Source organism: Lithobates pipiens, unplaced genomic scaffold (genome assembly GCF_037356315.1).
Source record: "Lithobates pipiens isolate NorthernLeopardFrog02 unplaced genomic scaffold, aLitPip1_a1.2 Scaffold_27, whole genome shotgun sequence".
NCBI lineage: Eukaryota > Metazoa > Chordata > Amphibia > Anura > Ranidae > Lithobates > Lithobates pipiens.
Window position 1 is genome coordinate 133,086,413 of NW_027507788.1, and position 12,041 is coordinate 133,098,453.

Sequence of the window (12,041 nt, forward strand, 5' to 3'; positions counted from 1 at the left end):
GGAAGGGATTAACATCTAGGGGCAATCAACAGTTAACTGTGTGACTAACAATGTGTAATGTGTGCTGCTTTTACTTAAGCAGTGTTCCAGCCGCAAACATTTCTTTTTAAGAGTCAGCAGCTACAAACTATGGGGGTTATTTACAAAAGGCAAATCCACTTTGCATTACAAGTGCACTTGGAAGTTCAGTCACTGTAGATCTGAGGGGGACATGCAAGGAAAATAAAAAACAGCATTTTAGCTTGCACATAACAGGATGATAAAATCAGCAGAGCTTCCCCTCATTTCAGATCTTCCCCTCAGATCTACAGTGACTGCACTTCCAAGTGCACTTTCAGTGCACTAACACTTTGTTTTGTAAACACAGAACTCTGTTTGTGATTAGTCCCAGCTGATCAGCTGACTTCAGCCAAAATCATTGGCTATAATCAGCTTCCAAACTTGCGCTGTGTCCAATCACAGCACGGGTCGGCAGAGGATGTGCGCACCAAACCCAGAGGAAAAGCTGCAATGTACAGGTACAAGACACACTAATGTGGGTGGGCAGCTAGTGGTTAGCTCTGTGCCCCACCCCTTTTTATAGGGAGGGGACTGGCTTAACCAGGTGGAGTTGGTTTGCTTCTATAAACACTGAGGACCTTTCAAGTCCTTCCTAGCCCTCCCCCTCTATCCTTCTCACTTGAGACACACTGGGGGTTATTTATGAAAGGCAAATCCACTTTGCACTACAAGTGCAGTCACTGTAAATCTAAGGGGTAGATCTGAAATGAGGGGAAACCTTGCTGATTTTATCATCCAATCATGTACAAGCAAAAATGCTGTTTTTTATTTTCCTTGCATGCCCCCCTTGGATCTACAGCGACTTGCAATGCAAGTGGATTTGCCTTTAGTAAATAACCCCCACTGTATTTGTCTGTTTTATCCCATTTCTCTAAGGATCGCAGTGATCTATCGGCCTCCTGGGTGGGTGTCATGTTTCCTTGATGACTTCTCTGACTGGTTACCCTACTTTCTCTCCTTTGAAATACCCGCTATCATTTTTGGTAATTTTAATATCCCCACTAATGTTAACAGTCCAGCTACATCCCAACTTTTTAACTTAACCCCTTCCTTTGACCTAACGCAATTGACACTGTCTTCCAATCACTCTGATGGCAATATCCTCAACATTATTTTCTCCCATCTTTGCACCCCCTACTATCTCGCCAACACCCCCTTTCCTCTCTGACCACAACCTCATCACTTACACAATGTCCTTTTCTCCAAACACCTGTCCCTCCAAGCAGAAGACAATTACCCACAGAAACTTTTGCCACATTAATGCTTCTCTTTTCTACTCTGCAACGGACCACCTCCATGACACAATCTCATCCCTGTCTTGCACTAACCTGACCATGTTTGTTTATAACAGTTCACTTTCATCCACACTGGATTCTCTTGCTCGTCTCAATAAACAAAGTATCAGGCCCCGACCTATACAACCTTGGCAGACTGACACCAGAAATCTTAAGAGACTTAGCACTGGAATTTTTGTGGTGTAAAACCAAATCCCGGCAAGCATTCACCCTATATAAATCTACCTTCCTAAAATACAATTTCTCCCTCCATGCTGCCAAACACCCTACTTTGTCACGCTCAATAATACTCTATCCTCTAGTCCTCGTCATCTCTACTCTATTTTGAACTCTCTTCTTTCTCCACCACCATCTCCACCCAGTAACTCGCTCGCTGCTCACAAGATTGCCAATTATTTCAAAAACAAGATCGATGCAATTCGTGGGGACATTTCCATTGCACAGACATCTATCTCTCTAACCCTGCACCAAACCACATCCAACACTTTCTTCTTTTTACCGAAGAGGTCTCTAAGGTTTTCTCAGAAGCCCACATTACTACCTGTCCCCTGGATCCTGTTCCCTCACAACTACAACAGTCACCCTCTTCTTCTATCCCATACTCCATCACTACTGGCATATTTCCCTCCCCTTTAAAATATGCACTGATCACCCCCATACTTAAAAAGCCCTCACTGGACCCACCAGCCTGAACAACTTAAGACCCATCTCCTTACTACTGTTGCATCAAAACTTTTAGAACACTAAAGCCGCATACACACAATCAGATTTTCTGATGGGAAATATGTGGTGACAGGCTGTTGGCGGAAAATCCGACCATTTGTATGCTCCATCGGACAATTGTTGTCAGATTTTCCACACACAAATGTTGGATGGCAGGTTTTAAAATTTTCCACGGACAAATGTCTGTTGTCGGATTTTCCGAGCGTGTGTACACAAGTCCATCGGACAAAAGTCCAAAGTACAAACATGCATGCTCGGAAGCAAGGATGAGCCTGAAGTGGTCGGTCTTGTAAACTAGCGTTTGTAATGGAGGATTAACATTCGTGACGTGGCAAATTATGAAATCTCGAAATACAGCACACATTCTCTTCTTCTTTAATGGGATAATGATAAAGCTGCTTTGCTGGTGATACTGATGGAGTTATTGCAAACTAATTTTCAAAGGCTTTTTTTTTCTAGTGATATCAAGAACAATATTATTATGCTTCTTTTTTTTGGGCAAGTTACCATAGCACCGTTATCCCATAGTTTGTTTTAAGATCAAAGATACAACTATATTGGTGTCCCTTGTCAATTGTACATTGTATTTTTTTAAATGTAACTGCCTACTCCCAAACTGTCATTTTAAGTAAACAACATAGCCAAGTATTTTTCTCCACAATTTTTTTAGTGTGCATTAAAAAAAGAACACAAATAAAATTAGACATGCTATCTGCCAATAGAACTTAACCAAAAAGTGCATTCTATGCATGCAAAAATATAGAAAATATAAAAAAATCTAATCTTTTTTTTCAACCAAAAAATAAAATAAAAGCCTCATGCATGTGCCCTGCTTCTTATTATAGGAGGTCAGCAATGCCAAGAGTTGGTGAAAGCAGGGGTCCGTCATCTGGAGATAATTCGGAAAATCATCTGGATTATTCTCCAGGAGCTCCTGCAGCAAAGGCATATGACCTAATTGTTCAAGATTAATAAAGCAATCAATTTTTGGTCCAAGAAATCCTTCTCCTCCTGTTCCTGGACTGGACTGCACTTGGGTCAAAGCAATAACTCCAAGGCCAATAATAAATAACACGTTATCTCCTCTGATTCCGCAACATGGCTGGTTGATGAACGGCGGTTCAGAAACTAACGGAAAAGCGCGAACTGAAAAGCTCTAAATGAAAAGCGCAAACTGAAAAGAGTGAATCAACACTTACCAAACTTCTACTAACACGAAATTAGCAGAAGGAGAACAAAGGGTGGCGCTAAAGATCTGAAAAAACACGTAGTACGTCACTATGTTCGTATTTGTTGGCCGACAATTCATTGCCTTTTGTATGCAAGACAAAATCCAGGCACACGCCTTAGACAAAAGTCTGAGGTTTTGTCTGTGTAAAATTTGATTGTGTGTACTATTCTTTAGTCCACAACCGTCTGAGCTTCTACCTCACTGACAACAACCTTGACCCCTTAAGGTCTGGCTTTTGCTTACTACACTCCACTGAAACTGCCCTACTGAAACTCACTAATGATCTACTAACTGCTAAAACCAATGGCTACTACTTCATACTCACACTACTAGACCTCTCTGCAGCCTCTGATACTGTTGACCATCCCCTCTTCCTCAAAAAACTCCACTCTCTTGGTCTTCAATACTCTGCTCTCTCCTGGTTTTCCTCCTACCTATAACAGCGCTCCTTCAGTGGTAACTATAACTCCTCTCCATTTCCTCTTTCTGTAGGGGTACCCCAAGGTTTTGTCCTCAAACCCTTCCTCTTCTACATATACATCTCCTCCCTTGGTCACTTGACAAACTCCCATGGCTTCCAGTACCACCTCTATGCTGACAACACACAGATCTATCTCTCTACTCCTCACATCAATCCTTCATTCTCCTCTCCCATTACTGACTTATTAGCTGACATATCAGCATGGATGTCACACCACTCCCTCAAACTCAATCGTTCTAAAACTGAATTCATAAATTTTTAACATTACATACAAGCCTGTACCTCCTCCCTTGACTTTTCAATAAAGATCAATAATACAACCATCATTCCCTCCCTTCATGCCAGGGTGCTTGGTGTAATCCTGGACTTTGACCCGTCCTTTAGTCCCTAATCCAATTGCTGTTCAAATCTTGCAGACTTCACCTCCATAACATCTCCAAAATGCGTCCTTTGTAAATGTTGAAACTGCTGAGTAACTCCCTCCTAATTGGCCTACCTCTCTACAAACTATCCCTTCTTCAGTCTATCATGAATGCTACGTGAACAGTGACATACAAAGCCATTTACAATTCTGCCCAGAGATACAGCATCAACCTTGTCTCCAGATATCACCAAAACCCTCCTCTCTGCTCCTCCCAAGACCTCCAGTGGCAGCCTGTCCATTAGGGGTGCTCGAGCGTTGCCCACTCTCTCCACGCCGACCCCTATATGCAATGGATAGATTCATGCATAGCATGAATACAAAGCCATTGTATGCCATGGGGCCATAATGCATAGCATGAATCTATCCAGGGCCACAGTGGTGACCCCCTATTCATTTCAGGACACTGGGAGCATGAATTACAGCGGTGTTTTTTTTAAGCACCTGATTAGAGCCGAGAGGCTCTAAGAGGCTTCAAAATAGGATGGGCTCGGGTCACAGAGAACGAGCTCCAATCCCACCCAGGTGTGTTACAACAGAGAATGAATATTCTCTAACCAAAAAAGAGGGGGGGGGGAAATAATTTACAAGGGAGATGGGACTTTAAATGCAGCACATGAAAGCAAAACGATAAAAGGGCGAATGTAAAGGAGTTTAGGAGTCCCTAGGGATGGAATTATTGGGCCTTACCAGGCCATGTTTTCCTCAAAGTCCCTATCTTTTATAAAACGTCTTCAATGAATATTCTCTGTTGAAACACTGATCCTCAATCCGGCCAATCAGCGGTTGTGAGATCCGTTTTCCAATTGGCCAAGAAGACTCCAGATTAGCCGTCAAGGAGGAGGGAGGAAACGGAAGGCACCGCCACTGTCACCGTGATGACCCATAGAGAGCAGAAGAATGGGAGGCCACTGCCACTGAGCAGTGGAAACTGCCAGTGATCTGGCAAGTGCTACCAATCAGGGGTTGGCATACTGTTTGCCACCCCCCATAAAAAAATTCTACCGGTTGTCACTGCCTCCTGCTCTCTAGCTCCCCTGTCTTCCCCACCCATGTTCATGACTCCAGGACTTCTTCAGAGCCACTCCCACCTTTTGGATTTCCCTACCCCAATCTGTCCATTTATCTCCTACTCTGTCCACTTTTCCCTGAAAACTCATCTCTTTACGGAGGCCTATCCTGCCTTCAGCTAACAACCGAATCTTCCACTTCCCTCATCCTCATCCCTCACAGTTACTACCATTTTTTTTCACCAGCCCCTCCATATTAGATTGTAAGCTCAAATGAGCAGGGCTCTCCTAACCCTTTTGTATTGTATTGTTACTGTATGTGTCTCCCTTTATATTGTAAAGTGCTGGAAAAACTGTTGGCGCTATATAATTCCTGTGTAATAATAATAACATGCCTGCTGGTCATAGTTCAAAGACCATGCAGTGCATTACGGCTTAAAAAAATTATTCTGGATGAATCTGAACAAACATTTGCAAGGTCTGTGAATCTTAAACATGCAGGATTTGCCTCAAATCCAAACCTTTTCCCTACACAGCCCTGGTTAAAATAAAATATGCTGCATTTTTTTAAATATTTTCCTTGTTTCTGGTGCTGTCCCCCACAGACTTACCTCTCCATGGTCCAACACCTGCCCACTTCTGGGTAGAATAATGCCCGGTATCATTCAACCTGCTTTGTTAGCTCAGGATGTCATGACATCTCTTTGGGGGAGGTAATCAAGGGAGAAAAATAAACTGTTAAAAATGGATTAGGTTCTAAATTTAGGGGGTTAACATAAAATTAGTGTTTTAGATGGTTAAATGTTACATTAAGTATTAAGGGTAAGGTTGTGAGTTCATTTTTCATTTTTTGTGAAAAAGGGGTTAAATTATAGGGTCTGGGTAAATATTGACTGTTTGAGTTTCAGGGTAAGACCCTATCAACAATGTTGTTGATGCTTTTGAATGCATGTTTTAGGGTTTGAATAAAATAAGGGGTTAACTGTAAGAGTCACTGTAATGGCCCATACACATGATCTGAAAATCAGACGACAGATCGTCTGTTTCTTTTTTGCATCCTAGTCGCATATAGAAAATGGAAAGGTTACTAAAGTGACGAAAATTCTCGTACAACAGAATAAAAAATCAGAAGTGATGTCATGTGTTGTAGTGTATTACTATTGCATTTTCAGGCGGCAACTGTACTGATTAAACAAAAATTGTACGATCTGGTATCCTACAAGAAAATTTTTTGTGTTTGTTTAATTGGATAATATCGGATGAACTGTCCTGATCGGCTCTTGAAAGCTCTGTACCAATGATTCGATAATCATATGATTGATTCGAAGCGGTATTTTTCATCCGGGTTAGATTGATAACATGTACAGAACTGTGTATTTTCCCCAAATTTTGGTGTCAAAACAAATTTTCAGTATCAGGCAACCATCTGGAATAATAAGATCACTTATCAAATAAAACTGCCCATACACATATCAGTCAGTCCAACCAGGGAAACCATGTTAAGTAACAACAATGCAAAGATAAAAGAATTTTTGGATCACTATTGCTGAATGTGGATTATTCACAAACATGTTCAAATAACCTCTAAACTGTGATTAAATGAAAACTGACAATCGGAGGGAGTTTTGCTAAATGTGGTGCAGCTCTGCATAGTAACCAATCAGCTTCTAGGTTTTAGCCGCCGTTCACATTGGGCCAATTTGTCAAAGAGCGGCCTAGTGCCAGCAACAGCACTGTCTAAATTGGTGCGATGCAGACTTTCCCATGACCCCGCCCCTTATGACGTCACCGCCCAGGGCATGATGGGGAAGTGACGTCATACGGGGCGGGGTCCCGGAAGACATCACCCTGTGACCACGCCCCATGCCTATGTAAGTCTCTTTGCGCACCACGCACATGGCATTACAACTGTAGAGAGCGTCGTGTCAACATCGGAAGTGGACCAGAGGGAAGAAGACGACAGAGAAGACCAAGCCAATGCTAGCAAAAGAGCGGGAAAAAGAGCATAAGATAGCGGAGGAGCCCGGCAGAAGACACCGGAGAGCGGGAGAAGAACCGGAGACCGGGAGAAGAGGCCGGAGAGTGGGAGAAAAGGCCGGAGAGAGTGGAGAAGTCGGAAGAGACCCCCGGAGCTGCCTAATAAATTACTTTAAAAACCCATCTAGTGTGTTTTTTTTATTGACACTTTTTTCCCCCAGGTGAATGGGTAGGGGTACGATGTACCCCATACTCATCCACATAGGGTGGGGGACTGGAATCTGGGGGCCTCCTTATTAAAGGGGGCTCCTGGATTCCGATAAGCCCCCCGCCCGCAGACCCCGAGAAACCAACAGCCCAGGTTGTCAGGAAGAGGCCCTTGTCCTCATCAACATGGGGACAAGGTGCTTTAGGGTGGGGGCCGCAGGGCCCCCCCTGCCCAAAAGCACTCATCCCCCATGTTGAGGGTATGCGGCCTGGTATGGTTCGGGAGGGGGGCTCACTCGCCCCACCCCCTTCCTGACCGGCCGGGCTGCATGATCGGATAAGGGTCTGGTATGGATTTTGGGGGGATCCCCATGCCTTTTTTTGGCGTAGGTGGTTCCCCTTAAAATCCATATCAGACTGAAGGGCCTGGTATGCTCTTGGAGGGGGAACCCATGCCGTTTTTTTATTTAAAATTTGGTGTGGAGTTCCCCCTCTAGATCATCAGAGCACAAGTCGCATGCCAAAGTCGGATTAGGCAAGACAGTGATCCAACTTTGATCCGACTTCAATGATATTCAATGGGCTGAAGTAGGATCAAAGTAGTATAGGGAGCATTTTCAAAGTTGGACCGACTTGTGTCAGACCAGTTAAGACGGCTCCCATAGGGAAACATTGATTTTCACATGTCATGCGACATGAGCTCCCAATGTCGGAACGTTTGTCGCACCAGTGTAAACCCGGCCTAAGCTTAATTGAACAAGCTAAAGTTAGAAGCTGATTGTGACTATGCACAGCTGCACCAGATTCTGTGTGCACCAGTAAATAACCCCTATAGTGACTGCATACACAATAAGATGTGATCACTAAACAACTAGACTTCCCATCCTGTCCAACTGATATTCAAGCTAACATCCTACACATTGCTGACAGCAAAGTTGTTTGATCAGCAAATTATTTCTAAAATGGTGGACACCTGCTTTTTGATTAAATGCTATAGTACTATTTGATAATAAGTCTAATATAGAATGTTGAAAATGCAAACTCAGCAGTGACCTTAGACCTACCTTCATTAAGACAGACTCTGAAAGCTTTTCTCGGTTTACAATCTTTATTGCCACTTTCTGTCCCGTTATGCAGTGTACACCTAGTTTAACCAAACCTGTAAAGACAAAGGACATAGGCAATTTTAAAACAGAATGTCTGGAATCTAATTAAGAGTTATTTCATTATCCTTGTAGTTAGAGGGTATGTATGCAAAAAATTCAATATGAAAATCTCAATCAAGCTTTAACATGTACAATTTTAAAACAAATTTTAAACATTTTTAAAACTGGCACTTTGATTAAAATAATGATTAGTGAATAAAAATCCATGTTGCATAGAATTGGTAATCAGATTGAAAAGAAAGACACAAATTCATCCAGTTAATCTAATGTTCAGACACTCCCTGTTACATTGGGGGAGATTGGAAAGACCAAAACTGGGGAGTCCAAAATATGGTGCAGCTCTGTATAAAAACCAATCAGCTTAAATTTTTTTTTGTCAAAGCTTAAAGTGATACTAAATTCTATTTTTTTTATTTTAAAACAACAAACATGTTATACTTACCTGCTCTGTGCAATGGTTTTGATCCTGCTCTTCTCGGGTCCCCAGCCAGTGCTCCTGGCCCCTCTATCCTGGCGAGTGCCCCCACAGTAAGCAGCTTGCAATGGGGGCACCCAAGCTGAACCACGGCTCTGTGTGTCCATTCAGACATGCAGAGCTGTGGTTCGGCTCTGCCCCTCTCTCTCCTAATTGGCTCACTGACTTTGATTGACAGCAGAGGCTCAGGTAAGTATTAGGAGGGCTGAGGGGGGCTGCTGCACACTGAAGGTTTTTTTATCATAATGCAAAAAATGCAAAAAAAAGATAAAAAACCTTCTGACCTTGGAACCACTTTAATTGAACGAGCTGAAGTTAGAAGCTGATTGGCTACAATGCACAGTTGCACCAGATTCTAAGTGCTCCAGTTTTAGTAACTGTCCCCCAGTGTGGCAATATCCTATCCCTGTCTCCTAATTATGCTCCTGCATTGTCATCCTGTCACATGAGCTTCCAGTGGTGACTACAAGTGGACATTTTAATAAGCATTAAACAGGCATGGTCCACTGTTTTCATGATCAGAAAACCCACCCTGTGAAATACAGCCATTTTTAGAGTATGAGCATATAGACAAGAAGTGGCTGCAAATGGGCTGCAGGATAATAGCAGGACTGAAATGTTAAAGCTCATATCTGTGATGTGTTGCCACACATGCATTAATGTGTGTTATGTCACGTGTTATTGTACAATGCAGTAAGGCACACTACTCATTTTAATGTGAAATTGAAATTTAAAAAAATGCTGACAAGTAGAATTTTGTATTAAAAAAGAGACCCTATTGGTCTCTTCTGTCATAAACCCTCCCCCCTGCCTTTCAGCGTTGTGTACACTGAGCTTCCAAGGTACAGACATTTATGCCCTGCTCCATGCCGTGATGGATGTGACTCCCACGTGAATGTGTGACAGTGACGTCATCACAGCCTAGGGTTGCCACCTTTTCTTCAAGTCAAACCCGAACACTTTAGCGGCACACACCAATATTTTCATTTTTTTGTATAAATTATACATATATCTTGCTAATAAATAAAATTTCTAATCAGATGAAGTTAATAACAAGAGTCCCCCTTTACATCAGAGTCTGCAGAGTTCCCCTTTTACATCTGAACTCACAGAGTTCCCTTTCACTGTAAGGGGGGACTCTGCAGACTCTGATGTAAGGGGGAACACTGTGGTCTCTGGTGTAAAGAGGAACTCTGATGTAAGGGGTGCTCTGAGAACCCTGATTTACCTTAGAGTACTTACTCAGAGGCAGGAGAGAGAAGGGGGGAGACTTCAGTCACAGACAGGGATGGATGGTGAACTCACTAACCCCTTAGCAGTCAGCACCTCTCATCCAGATGTATCTGCAACTGCTGGACTTCAAATTTCCGGCCCCCACTTTTCTTTTCTGAGGCACAGCGCCCGGGATTGGAGTGTGGGCAGACACAGAGGGGTAGGGGCAGGAAGAAGAGGTGCAGATTGATCCCTCTCTCCTCTCCTGCCTGTGTGTGTGTGTTTGGGGGGGGGGGGGATTGTTAATGCTGCTGGGAAGCCTTAGTCCAATCTGATTTATGTGTCCAGGTTTCAGGCAGTCTGAAACCCGGACACATGATTCCAAACCCGAACTGTCCGGGTGGATCCTGGACAGGTGGCAACCCTATCACAGCCTGGTTGACCAAGCAACCGAAGAGCTGAAACCCAGAGAACTAGGAGAAGATGGCAGTGCCTATGACTGACAAGAGCACTAACAGTGCAGCGTTCGAGGGGCTTGTTTGCCTGCCCGGTAAGTTTGCTGTCCATACTAGTACATGACAACTAATAGCTCCTGGGGCCTATTTAAAAACTGGTGAAGGTTTAAATGAACTTTAAATTGGCTTTTAATGCATTACAATAATCCATTTGCACCTTTTCCTTTCCATCCTGGATTCACACTATAGCGAACACAGACTTTACATGTGATATGCATCCCCATTGCTGTGCCGATCACATGCGATGTATGTGCAATCAGGGGCGTAACTATGGGGGGTGCAGCAGTCGCGACCGCAACCGGGCCCTGTGATGCAGGGGGCCCATGCAGCCCCCTCTACATATGGCCGGCAGCAGCATAGGCAGCTAGGGGTACCAGTGCACCATGCACACGGGTGGCTGGAGGTGGAGGGTGACTAGCAGAGCTCCATGCTCGACTATCGCACTGGCTGCTCTTTAGTTGTGCATTCCCCGCATGACCTGTGTCCTCAGCCGGCTCCTCAGAGTACCCCTCTCCTGCTCCATGCATTGCCGCTCAGTCCGATGTCTGTTCTTCCCAGCCAGAGTCACCCCCCCCCCCCCCCGAGTCCGGACCACACTGCACTGCATACTTCTCCCGAGTAAACAAACTTTAAGCACACAGATGCAGTTCAGCCCTATGAGAGCTCCCCGGAGGACACTGCAGGCTTGTCTGCCAGCCCCCCTCCTCCCCCGTCATACACAGATGATGAAAGGTCTTTCTGGGAGATATGCTGATCACCCGTCCAGCACACTGGATGGAACCCAGGCCAACATGGATGAGTGTGCGGCCTACAGCTTGGTCATGGTGAGTGAGAGGACCCCATCCCCCACACACCATTACATACCCCCTCCATCTCCCCCTGGGGACAGGGACCCCTTGTCACATGGGGACAGGGACCCCTTCTCACATGGGGACAGGGACCCCCACCTGGGGACAAGGACACCTTCTCACCTGGGGGCAGTAACTTCATCTGCCCTGGAGAAAAGGACCTCATCTCTTCTAGGGACGGGGACCCCATCCTGCCTAGGGACAGTCCCCCAATGGGGCACCTAAAAATTAAAAAACAATTCTAAAAAAAAAAACGACTGATACCAGTGGTGGAACTACAGGGCTCACAAAGGTCATACCTGTGACCACGCCCTGGAGTTCCACCACCGGACTCGGAGGGAAGGGCCCAGGCTGGGGTTCAGGGGGGCCCTTCATGGTTTCTTGCATCGGGGCCCTGAAGGTTCTAGTTACGCCACTGTG

The 12,041-nt window shown here is 44.5% G+C and overlaps 1 protein-coding gene across 7 annotated transcripts in view; it reads right to left on the minus strand.

Annotated features, from left to right (window-relative positions):
* The window catches only part of LOC143934134 (serine/threonine-protein kinase BRSK2-like), a 480,076-nt gene that overhangs the window by 212,249 nt on the left and 255,786 nt on the right, over positions 1-12,041 (minus strand). For all 7 annotated transcript variants that reach the window (XM_077457486.1, XM_077457484.1, XM_077457485.1 and 4 more), the window contains one exon: positions 8,470-8,564. In XM_077457486.1, coding sequence (XP_077313612.1) covers positions 8,470-8,564 — 95 coding nt within the window. Of the gene's footprint in view, positions 1-8,469; positions 8,565-12,041 lie in introns of those variants that run through there.